Here is a 13,007-nt window from a genome sequence, read left to right as displayed (position 1 = left end):
TTACCTATAATAATATTTTTTCGTTAATTTATGAAAATATCAAATTAGCCCGTAATCCTGAATCCTGATACATAAAGTTAGCCTATTAATTTAACACAGGTACGACTGTACTCAGTGTTGCACTATCAAATGCAATTGACGCGCCACTATGCCAGGGTTTTTATGTTCCTGGTCAGGCTATACTTCAAATATGGGGCTTTAAAAATAATGACTTGAACATTTTGATGATTCCCAAGTAATTTTCAGTAATCATAACATAATCCTTAGTATGAATTTTGACAGATTGATAAAATTTTAAAACAAGCGAAACAATTATAAGTAGACAGATTTTTTGCACTCAGAAGTGGTTTTGACTAAAGCCCTTGGTCAAAACCACTTTTGATTGAAAAAATCAGTCAAAAGTGATATTAACCGAGGGCATCAGTCTAAACCACTTTTGACTGATTTTTGCAGTCAAAAGTAGTTTTGACCGATTAGGAGTTTTGATTGTAACACATACATACATATTCAGTAGGTAAACTACTACAAGCATACAGCGCATTAGGGGTCGCAATACCGAATCATTTTAGCAAAACCGGTATTTTCGGTATTGGCTCTAAACCAATACCGATAATCCGGTATTTTCGATATTTCCGGGATTAAGCTAAAGTTAGCAATATAACATATAACAAAATACTCATTGACACAAGGTTTATTGTTTGATATGTTGGTAATCAATCAGTTAGTTCTTTGCAATAATTTACTAATTCAACGATGTCTCTGTGATCAACTCGGTCAAAACAGGAAGCGATCACCGAATGGTGAGAGGCACAATGAATATCAGACCCAAGCTCGAAAGATGTCGACTGATGAAGTCTACGCTCCGCCCAGCGTCTATTCTATCCAACTCAAAAACCCCGAAAGCTTTCAGCTCGAATTGCAAAATCGTTTCGAATGCCTAGGAGACTGCGGAAATGTGGACGAATACAATGACAGGTTCGTGGAAATTTCCCAAACAACTGGGTCTAAGTTATTTAAAACCCGTCGTTCAAAAGGAACCAAAAAGATCTCTGACCTCACCAATCAACTCATGGAAGAGAGACGGAACTTGGTTCTGCAGTCCTCTGAAGACTGCAGTCCTCTCCTACAGAAGTGTGGTGATACTCTTCTTCAAAAAAGGCGACAAAACCTTGTTGAAGAATTATAGACCCATCTCACTTCTGAGCCATGTCTACAAGCTGTTTTCAAGAGTCATTACGAATCGTCTCGTTCGAAGGCTCGACGACTTCCAGCCTCCCGAACAAGCTGGTTTCCGAAAAGGCTTTAGTACCATAGACCACATACATACGCTAAGGCAGATTATACAGAAGACCGAGGAGTATAATCAACCACTTTGCCTGGCGTTTGTGGATTATGAGAAAACCTTCGATTCGGTCGAGACCTGGGCAGTGCTACAGGCCCTCCAAAGGTGCCAAATTGACTATCGATATATCGAAGTGTTGAAAAGTTTATAAAAATACGCCACAATGTCGGTTCGCCTCCAGGATCGGGACTCCCACCTTCGATTCGCCGACGATATCGTAGTTATGGCTGAGACCTTGGAAGATCTAGGCACAATGCTCGATGGCCTCAGTAGAACCTCTCAACAAGTGGGCCTCAGAATGAACATGGACAAGACAAAAATCATGTCTAATGTCCGTGTTGAACCCACTCCTCTGAAGGTTGGAAACTCTACACTCGAAGTTGTTGACAATTATGTATACCTGGGACAAACAGTCCAGTTAGGTAGGTCCAACTTCGAAAAAGAGGTCAATCGTCGAATACAACTCGGATGGGCAGCGTTCGGGAAGCTTCGCCATATACTCACGTCCGAAAGACCGCAGTGTCTCAAGTCAAAAGTTTTTGACCAGTGTGTGTTGCCAGTGATGGTATACGCATCTGAGACGTGGTCGCTTACTATAAGCCTCATAAGAAGGCTCAAGGTCACCCAAAGGGCGATGGGGCGGGCTATGCTCGGAGTTTCCCTGCGTGATCGAATCAGAAATGAGGAGATTCGCAGGAGAACCAAAGTAACCGACAAAGCTCGCAGAATTGCTAAAATCAAGTGGCAGTGGGAGGGGCACNGCGAAGCCGGGTTTTCATCTAGTGTATTAATAAGTTTGTCCTTATTATTATAATTAACGTGAAAATTATAGAAATATCAAAGAAAAATCCTTGCGTTTCAAACTTAGAGCTTAGATGAGACTTAATTAATTCAATAAGTTCTTATTTTTAATTAATTGTCTTCGTCATTTGCTAATGCTACGAGCAGGTAAGGAATATGCAAACATTTTTCATGCCCGAAGAGAGCAGGTGAAATTTTTCCACCTGTCTTACTTCTCACCTGGATACCAGGACATAAGGAAGCTGCAGGAGTAAACGGGAATTTTCACGTGGGCTCCGTTTTCAGGTAAACCACGCACACATTTACAATTCTACGGTGTCACTAACGTGCACACCTTGGAAAATCACCGCGGTGAGAGTGAGTGAGACGGGATATTGTTTTTCTTTCACCTTTGGGGTTGGGGAAATGCGAGGGTCGTAACGCCCACATTTTCACGCACACATGGCTTCCTACTAGACTCATTCAGGTGAGTGTTGTAGTGTGCGTGTCTCAGGTAGTAGCGTAGCTCCAGGTGACTGTTGCGGCCCTGGTACACAGGTGCGCAGTGAGACAGGTAAGTTCTACCTGACACTTCGAATCGTTCAGGTGAAAAGGAGACACCGGCATCGTGATAATTGAAGCGATAGAAATGTTTCTCTCGCAAACAAATCGACCTTACCTTTCCGAAATTAATTAGGGCTTTTGTACCTTTTGTGGTAAAAGTGTGAGAATTTAGCTACGAATTAGTTATCTTTTAAAAGATAAATGAGAAAGTTAATTTTCGTAAGGGATTCTTAAAACATTTATTAAAACAATGACAATTTGCGTCAATATTGGCAGGTGAAATCTTTTCATTCTATCGAGTTTTCCGCGGGGAAATTTTCGATAATGTGGGGGAAAAGTACCAGGCGGGCATGAGTCGCAAGGAGGTTGCGCGACACCGATCCGGGTCTCCGTGCCCGGGAGAGGACGTATTTAAATAAAATAATAATCTCCGACCAGGCTCTCAGAGGTACCGAGGAGGTGTATCATAGAAGTCTACTAGTACGGACTTCAAGGATATTGTAGTTGTAGTGGAAAGTATAGTAAGATGTACAAGGCTCGCAGGAACCGCGCGGAGTTGTTTGTAGAAGTTCTAGTACTAGGTCGGCGAATTCCCAGAATTTGTTGGTAAACATAATATTATTATACATAGCTCGTAGCTCTACTTACGTAGTATTCAGTGGCTGTATTTTGTGCTGACAATAGTAGACGAGTTTGAGTTGTCGAGGGGTCATTCCATTATCGCGGGTGCAACATTTAGACGCCTGTTTTAGTTTAACCTAGGTAAAAGGACAAAAGCTTTTAAAATATCATATTAAAATTTTTGTTAATTAATATAAAGTAAACCTATTAAAATGTAGTCTTTCATATAAATTTAATTTAATTAGGTTAAACTAAAACAGTCGTCTAAATGTTGCACCCGTGTTAATGGAATGATCCCGAGGTGGTTTAAAGCTTCGCAATCGTAGACACGCATACAAGCCACCCCAGTGGATTCCATATTTTGTTATTACTGATTTCTCATGCAGACGTATAACCCCCAAAAGTGTCTATTGCTTCCACTTGACGCCGTTTTCTATAGTGGTGTAGCGTGTCAGCAACAAGAAGTGTCTACGGTAGCGTAGCCTTTTAATGTTAAAATATATTGGGACACACTAACGTTACATACGTTAGTGAAAATACATGCATTTTTTGCACTACATCTCAAATCAATTTTGTATCGTTGGTTGTCGGGACACCTAGAGGGACACGCCCGCTGACGTCACGGCGTGCGTCTTTTATTTACCTTTACAGAGTTACATGATCCTTCAGAAGAGACTAATGCCCGTTTTCACCATCAATCCCTAATTTTTAAGTGACCCCTATTAAAACAAAATTCCTGTTATGTGTTACCATAGGGATCACTTAAAATTAGGGATTGATGGTGGAAACGGGCATAAATGACCTAATGATAATTTACACTCACTTGTACCCGTACCGCTGGTTGTAGAGTTAGAGAGTTACATGATCCTTCAGAAGAGACTAATGCCCGTTTTCACCATCAATCCCTAATTTTTAAGTGACCCCTATTAAAACAAAATTGACGATATGTATTATGTGTTACCATAAGTGACGATAATAACTCACTTGTACCCGTACCGCTGGTTGTCCCCGCAGCCGCCCCACACCCACTCGTCCCGCAGGTGGCTGGGACGCGGCGCGCGGCTGCACCCGCAGCTGGACAGCCGCCCGTCCCGGCACGCCCGGGACACCCAGAGGGACACCCCCGCTGACGTCACGGCGTGCGTGAACGCGGTCTCTCTTGATGCTGTTGGATATAAAAAATCATTGGTAGTGGGCACTCTACTCAAATGAAATGTTTTTTACAAGCTTTATATTATTGACGTCGCTTGTTTGTTAGTGTGGGACAAATCTTGCAACTGAATTTAAGACCAGTTCTCCTGAACCGATTGAGCTGAAATTTTTTTAGCTGTTAAAACGCGACTCTCCTGCCACTAATTTTGTTTATAGCAAAGAGAACAAGAAAGAAAGAACTGATTCTATCATAACTGCCCTCTCTGTAAGTTCTCTGGAAAAGATCGCTTCACGAGGCCGCGTAAATTGATCCATTTATTGATTTATATGTCTTTACTTTTCGTGTACAATAGTGTTTTATATAAGATCTATAATTTTTAAGGCAGCTAGGTAAACTTCAAATTTTACTGCCAATTGAAAGTTACTTTTTGGTGGATTGTATTCACAGTATAAATTCAAATTAAATCGCACGATGTGTGACTGTTATAAATAATACAGTCCAGAAAGATAAATCTAACAATCAGGAAAACTGGAACGAAATACATTTTCTTAGATTGTAGAGATATTCAAAATGCAAGTGTAGTAGCTGTCACTATAAATCACTCCAGAAGCTTTTAAGATATATCCCTTGTAGAATATTTAAAACTTAGTTTCCAACTTTCCATTCTTCAATTTGGGTCACAATCCAACTTGCCTCACCCTTAAACTGAAGAATTTGATGCACGCTGAAAGAACCAGATGGCGTTAGTAGATCTATGACTAGTAATGACTACACGGTAGCATTTGCTTTTGTTTTTCATTTTAATTTTCAAAGCTAAGTTAATTTTGTAATTTTCATTTTGAAATTGTCACTATTCAACACACAATTTCTCTAAAAGAAAACAAAATTACAAACCTGAAAACTCAATTAGTTCTAAGTTAACGGTAAAACAATGTTTATTGGCTTTAACATTACAGTTAGGCATTGAGTTCACGAAAAAGTGACGTCATGTCTGTAATTTGCTTTATTTATTAGTACACTTGGATTAACTACGCATAGTGAACAAAACATAATTGGATCTCGAGTACAAAACAAGATTGTGATAGCAATATTTTTCTCGCAGTAAGAAGTACTCGTATAGTCTAGGACGTTTCCTCGAGAATAAGGATATAATATTTCAAGGAATAACGATATTATTTTTCATTGCGTCACGCTAGCGTAGTGCCTAACGATATTTTTATTGTTTTATTCCGATAAGGGATTAGGGAAAGACACGGTATATCGAAATGTTACAAATCTCAGAGATAAATCTGTGAGTCTGTGATTTGTAATAGACACTATTGCAATAATACGAGTAGGTATGTATTATCCATTTCATTTAATTAAAAGCAAGAATTGGATATTATGCACAACCATCTGGTCTTAAACTAAGCATAAATTACTTACTATGGACTTCGTCTGTACCAAACAATTGTTAGGTACCTACCTCTGTACATACTTTTTATACCTTCTAATTTTTAATTAACATTTTAATTTATTCGCTTAGGTATTATGACTCAATTCTGCTCTATCTACGACATGTAAGTACCACCGCATTATATCTCAGTGAAACCATTAAACGAAAAATAGAGAAATAAATAATTAAAAATGTTTCACAGGGCTGCTGCTATAAAGATTTAGCATAAATATTTTCCGAGTATCAATATCCCAATTAGATATATTTTAAGATAGGTATCGCTACGATGGAAAATTGGTCCTCCTACAACACTAATGTCAACGCTTTGTTACGTTTAAGAGAATTTATCGCAGTTTTATCTTTTACATGCCAACAATAGTTTAGCTTCTTATTTTCTTAGAGACAATCCTTGAAGGAAAAATACTTTATCCTAAAAATAGACGCTTTTGTTTCATCTTGTAGGAAATTTAGCCTCTTCGATTCCCTGCCTCACTCCAGCACTGATGATCGGCATGTGGTCCCTTTGACTTCGGCAGACGCGTCATCTAGCAATACTTACTATTTTTATGATTAGTAGGTATGTTCTTACCTATCAAAGTCAAGGGCCCAAAGACCGTGCCATCTCCCGTGATAGTACAGTTCCATCGCCTCTCTCTAAACTGGTGCTGGCACTCTTCGATCCCCTGTCTCACTCCAGCACTGACGATCGGCATGTGGTCTCAGTGCCTTTGGCAGACGCGCCTAGGAGGATTGGAAGTTCTTACCTATCAAAGTCAAGAAGAGCCCAAGTCTCCCGTAATTTCCCTTAACTGGTACTGGCACTCTTCAATCCCCTGATTGACTCCACACTGACGACAGACATCTAAACCTTCATCAGACGCGTCTCTTGCTAGAGAGAATAAGTACTATGTTCTTACCTATTAGAGTCAAGGGCCCAAACACCGTCCCATCTCCCGTGATAGTACAGTTCCATCGCCTCTCTCTAAACTGGTGTTGGCACTCCTCGATCCCCTGCTTTACTCCAGCACTGACGACTGGCATGGGTGCCCTCTCAGACGCATAACATTTTTCATCATAATTTAGTTTGGCATAACAGTATTTGCATAAAGTTTTTTCGCATAAACTTTGATATGCATAGTTTTCTAAATGCATAATGGTTTCTTAGGCATAATAATAACTTTCTCTAATTTTCAGTACCATAATTTAAATGTATGTAACAAATTGTTAATTGTTAATAATTATGTTCTTTATATTTTTTATGTATAACATTTTTATATTTCATATTTGTTAAAATTATGGTACTTTGTATATTATGAATGGTAATATTTATGGCATTGGTTTAGATGCCAATAAATGTTATGCCTAGAAATCGTTATTAAAAAAACAAGAATGCAAAAAAAATATATACTAAAATATTATTATAATAAAAGTGGTTATGGCAAAAAAAAATATGCATTATGATTTATTCTGTATGAACGTTATGCGAAATGATGAGTATGCCAAAAAACTTTATGCACTCTTAAATTATGACAATATTTTTTATGCAACCGAATATGGACCCGACTGGCATATGGTCTAAGTGCCTTTGGCAGACGCGCCTAGGAGGATAGAAGTTCTTACCTATCAAAGTCAAGAAGAGCCAAAGTCTCCCGTAATTTCCCTTAACTGGTGCTGGCACTCTTCGATCTCCTAATTTACTCCAGCACTGACGACAGACATTTATACTTTCATCAGACGCGTCTCTTGCTAGAAAGGAAAGTACCTACTATGTTCTTACCTATTAGAGTCAAAGGCCCAAACACCGTCCCATCTCCCGTGATAGTACAGTTCCATCGCCTCTCTAAACTGGTGTTGGCACTCTTCGATTCCCTGCTTCACTCCAGCACTGACGACAGGCATGTGGTCTCTGTATCTTCAGTAGACACGCCTCTGGCCTGGTAGGATTAGTATGTTCTTACCTATTAGCGTCACGGGCCCAAACACCGTCCCATCTCCCGTAATGGTACAGTTCCACCACCTCTCTCTAAACTGGTGGTGGCACTCCTCGATCTCCTGTTTCACTCCAGCACTGACGACAGGCATGTGGTCTCTGTATCTTCAGTAGACACGCCTCTGGCCTGGTAGGATAAGTATGTTCTTACCTATTAGCGTCACGGGCCCAAACACCGTCCCATCTCCCGTGATAGTACAGTTCCATCGCCTCTCTCTAAACTGGTGCTAGCACTCTTCGATTCCCTGCTTCACTCCACCACTGACGATCGGCATATTATGGTCTCTATACCTTCATCAGACGCGTCTCTTGCTAGAGAGGATAAGTACTATGTTCTTACCTATCAGAGTCAAGGGTCCAAACACCGTCCCATCTCCCGTGATAGTACAGTTCCATCGCCTCTCTCTAAACTGGTGTTGGCACTCTTCAATCCCCTGTTTCACTCCAGCACTGACGATCGGCATGTGGTCTCTGTGGCGACGGCAGACGCGCCTCTGGCCAGGCGTCAGGCCGCGGATCCTGGCGCAAAGCCTGGACTTCTCGGCGAAGAGGTCCCGGTGCGTCCACTTTTCGAAGTCTAGGAGACCCATGGAGCTGGAAAAAGGTTTTAGGTTTTTAATAATGGTTATAGAAGTCCCTATGTTATATTATGTTATATTAGGGCTTTTGCAAACTGTAGCTGGTTTCTCAGCGCTTGTCGGTAGATAAGAACTATAGGTACATTAGCGTCTACTAGGTATACGAGTGAATCCAACATCCAATATGCACTCAAATTCTAGGGTTAATCATTTGATAGCTCTACTTTTTACTTTAGAACCCTTCTGCTATTCTTCTTCTGATTTGATCTAAGATATTGTAATCACGTAGGTAGGTACGAAGCTTTATAATAATTACGCAAAATTGTTTAGTTACAAATGTCGCCTTCCCTGCAATTAGCTATCTAAAACCCAGAATCAAATAAACTGTGTAAATTTATTATCGGTCTAACCAGAACTTATTCATATCTTTGTAAATCTTTATTAAGTTCAAGTTTGGAATCTGATCCCAAATAATATTACAAATAGCATCGTTTAGTAAACGTCGCTATAATATAATAATAAAATACCCCATTATGAAGTTAATAAATGTACGAACTGTCAACTTGAGTTATTTACGAATGCATTTTGACCTCACTCTTGATAATAAATGGTCTAACTCTAAATTAACCACAAGACGTGATTTTTTGTGGTTAAGTATGACAGTATAGATAAATCTCTACATCTCTAAATATCTTTTTCTACATTTGAATTACCTAATATAGTGACCTAAGCATAATAATGCAGGTTAACTGGGCTAATTTTTGAAGATCCTATGTAACATGTGGTATAGCAATAGCACCCTAAAGAATTTGAATTTGAATATGATATAGTTTGAACTATGGGTACTTCTTTGGATATAAATAAACAAACAACTATTATTTAAATAATGTAACTTCTGTGACTCCCTGAATTTTGTCCCTAGAGGGATTTGAACTAACAAGCAAGTTGCCTATTAACAAATGGCGGTGATAATGTAGGTAAATTTTTAAGCAGCATTATCTATCTTTTCGTGTATTTAACAATTAACAAATCTTTCAACTTTACCTGTTTTTATTTGGGTTACACTGAGGAAATGTTTATTCAGCGATTGTGTCAGACTGTCATGCTGTGCAAACATATTGTATTTAGTTAACGATTTCATTTATCGTTATTCTAGATATTGTGCTTCATTGCTAGAGCAAATATTGACTCATTGATGACTGTATTGTTAGAGTGCGCTTACCTCTTTTAATTTATTGAAAGAATCTATACTACTAGATATGTATTGCAAAATTAAAATTCAAAACTTCTCTCTGTTGTGACGCCTGGATTACAGAACCTGATAAAAATTTTAGTAGGTATAGAGTCAGTTTAAGGAAAATCAAACACCTAAGCGCCAACTTGAAGCCTAATAGACTGACAGAGTTATTTGGAGCACTTACTATATTATTAATTGTACTACATATTTTTAATATTATCATTTTTCATTCCCTATTATTATTATCCCCTATACACTAGTATTATATTGTCTGTGCCTATACTTACTTATTAAATCAAGATTTATTTTTTCAAAATGTATCGCTGTGTAAACGTAACAGATAGAGTTACTGTCATAGAGCACTATATTTTTATCCATACCCATAAGATGCTATTGTCTGAAAACTATGTTTTGTTCTTGAAGATATGAGGTGAGTAGAATGCTATTATAACTCTTAACGTAACTACAATGGTACGAGGGCAAATAATTATAATAGCGATAAGAAAATCAAACCGTATTCTTAAATTATAAAGATTACATATTGTGAAAATTTTTGTACATTTGTTGACTTTTGAAACAATGTTATTCAGTTATTTCAGTTTCAGATTATTCAAGTAGTTGTTAATGTCCTTGTTAACTTGACATTTAAATGTTAATTAATTAATTTACATATTCGAGATAACAGGGAATCCTAATACTAGTAGGTACCTAATGGTTTTGTTTGAACAAAAGAAATGTTAAAATGTATTCGAAAACTTTCCTATGTTGTGACATCACTGTGGAAAAACAGTGTTCTTTTCTATTTTTTTTAAAGAAACTTTGATGAAAACCTCAAAAGATAAACTCAGCGTGTTAAGTGTGATTTTTCAATTGTCGAATAACTATTAGGTAAATCAAGAATTGTAACATTCACAGTTTCATTTAGGGAAAAGTTAAAATGACAAGTTTATTCTTCGGTTAGAAGATATCTGACGATTGAAAAATCAACCCTTAATTAAATTACAAACACAATTTAGATCGAAAATAATTTAATACTGCAATAAATATAAAATCACTATGATATTTGGCACCGTATCACAACAAAGTACTAGGCGAGCATCACTACTTAGGAGTTCAGTATCGTCCGTAGATGGTCACTGTGAAGTTGAAACCGTAGCCTCTTTGGCTCTTGAGCTTGATCTTGACAAATCTTTGTCCTACGCCTCCAGCTGACACGGTAGGGTATCCCCCGGTGCCGTCTCTCACGTTGTCCTTTATGAAGATAGCTCTGATGTAAGCAAAGTTGGTTTGTCCCGCCTCTGGGTATTCAATGTCGCTTTTCCTGACCATCAAAGGGAATCCGTATTTGTATTCGTTCACTTTGTATATCACGACATCTCCGTACGTTGCTTGGCCCAGAGCCAGGTCGTGGCTCTGGCAGTTGTAGGCAGCGATGAGGCAGAAAATCGACAGGATTGTTAAGGCACGCATCTTGACGTCGGTCGTTCGTTACTGAGGTGCTAATTGCGTGGCGTTGTTTTATATGCGCGGAGCGGGTTATGCGAGAGTGTGACAAGTTAAGCGCGGGAAATTTTGTGATAAGGAAAATGGTCGAATTTTTTTGGGCGATATTAGATCATGCATGGACGACGTTTTACATAAATACCGGTATCTTATGTGGTTGTAATAAGAACGATTTTCCAAAAAAATATGTAATGTTTTTAGATATTACTAACCATCTAATTGAGTTATAATGATTGCAGCGAAACTTTATCAATCGGTTCCTCTTAATGGACTTAGTGATTATGCGCGTTTTCGTAGCATGAAATTTCTTAGTTTAAGAAAAAAATTGTTATTGAAAGTTTCAGCCTTTATTTAGAAAATTAGTTTTTAAAAAGTTTTCTTATAGGTACTGGTCATGGTAATCTCTAACATAACATTGTCATTTGTAAGTAACAAATATTTAAACTTGTTATCGTTAAAACACCGACGCGGGAGCGCCACAAAGTCAATGTGACCAAACAAAATACTTCAAGAATTAATAAGCTATGCAGGAAAGTAGTTTTCTTTCCTCTTTGTTATTTTGTGAGCTGTAATGTTGATTTTATGTGACGTAAAAGCATTTCCAAAAAACAAGACACTATCCAACTATTTAAGTACAAATTGGATTTTCCGTTATCACTACAGGCTTTCAGTGCCCAAGGCACCTACTGAAAATCAGTGTCCTGAAATGCTCCTGAATCGTCAGGATATTATGCTGAGCAAGTGTTCCTTTTGGCATATTTTATTATATTTACATATACATTATATTATATATACATTCTATTTTTCTTTTATGTTTCATTTGGAAAATCATCTTAAATGTTTGACATTTGTAGAGTTTAATCACTACTTATTACACAGAAGCGTCATTAGTCAATAATTCTTGTTCAAAATAAATGGCTTTTTATAGTATTTTGCCATCCACAAATCAAACATGAACTTGCTTCAAAGTCAGGGCCAAAGAAATATTCAGATTCAATAAAGAAATAATTTATTAAATTATATCTACTAGTTATTATCATTTTCCGGCATGATAATTATGGGAAACTTATTTCCTGTAATTATGTTGCGGTTATTAAATTGTGTTACTTGTGTGTTCCAGCAGTGGACGTCATTTGGCTGAAACGAACGAAACGACCTGTGTTTTAGAACAATCTTATGTTAATCAAAGTAACTTTCATTGATAAGGATTTTTCAATCGTCAGATTATTTTTTAACTGAAGAATAAGCTTGTTATTTTGATGTATTTCCCTTACTGAAACTGTGAAAGTGCCAAAGTTATTTTTCTGTTAAGAGTTATCCGACGATTGAAAAATCTGCCCTAAATATCTTTTGGCGTAAATAAAAATGGGTAAATAAACGACAATGTGCAAAAATTTTTTTGTATTATAGGGAGGGATAACCACTGTGCAAAATCGATTGCTAATTCCGGGCATTCTTGTGTTTTTTAACTCTAGTATTCGCTTTTAAAGTTATTTAAAGTTATTAAAACACTGATTATCGCATACACCTATCCACTGTGCACACACTGCAAGACGTATCGCTCCTGTCACGAGATGGCGCTCGTCACAGCAAACAAATTGTCACAAGTTTCCGTAATGTAACCAATAATATTAGTTCGGTACATATTAGGATAAAAATAAGCTAGTCAAATTTAACTTTTCCAAAACACGTTTAACGAAGTACCAAAAATAATACAGATATTTTCTAACGAAAAAACTTCGAATTATATAAGTTAACTAGCTGTGCCCGCGACTTCGTACGCGTGAAAATCCGTTTTCGCAAC

General features: G+C 37.7%; 2 protein-coding genes across 12 annotated transcripts in view; both read right to left on the bottom strand.

Annotated features, from left to right (window-relative positions):
• Positions 1-4,256: 4,256 nt before the first annotated feature.
• Positions 4,257-13,007, bottom strand: part of LOC114357616 (protein Wnt-5a) — a 28,704-nt gene continuing 19,953 nt past the window's right edge. For all 11 annotated transcript variants that reach the window (XM_028311332.1, XM_028311323.1, XM_028311322.1 and 8 more), the window contains 2 exons: positions 8,226-8,479; positions 4,257-4,472 (listed from right to left, as the gene is read on the bottom strand). In XM_028311332.1, the coding sequence (XP_028167133.1) occupies positions 4,288-4,472; positions 8,226-8,479 (439 nt within the window). In that variant the 3' untranslated portion in view covers positions 4,257-4,287. The remainder of the gene's footprint in view (positions 4,473-8,225; positions 8,480-13,007) is intronic.
• Positions 10,712-11,207, bottom strand: LOC114357620 (probable salivary secreted peptide). The gene has a single exon (XM_028311337.1). The coding sequence runs from the start codon at positions 11,168-11,170 to the stop codon at positions 10,814-10,816; it is 357 nt and encodes a 118-aa protein (XP_028167138.1). The 5' UTR covers positions 11,171-11,207; the 3' UTR covers positions 10,712-10,813.

This window comes from Ostrinia furnacalis, unplaced genomic scaffold (assembly GCF_004193835.3).
Source record: "Ostrinia furnacalis isolate ACB-3 unplaced genomic scaffold, ASM419383v2 OfSCF3271, whole genome shotgun sequence".
Taxonomy (NCBI): domain Eukaryota; kingdom Metazoa; phylum Arthropoda; class Insecta; order Lepidoptera; family Crambidae; genus Ostrinia; species Ostrinia furnacalis.
Note: the sequence above shows the minus strand (reverse complement) of the source record. Positions and strands in the feature narration are given on the sequence as shown.

Bases quoted from the DNA above. Each gene is read 5' to 3' on its own strand.
- LOC114357620 (XM_028311337.1), bottom strand. From the start codon at position 11,170: ATGCGTGCCTTAACAATCCTGTCGATTTTCTGCCTCATCGCTGCCTAC.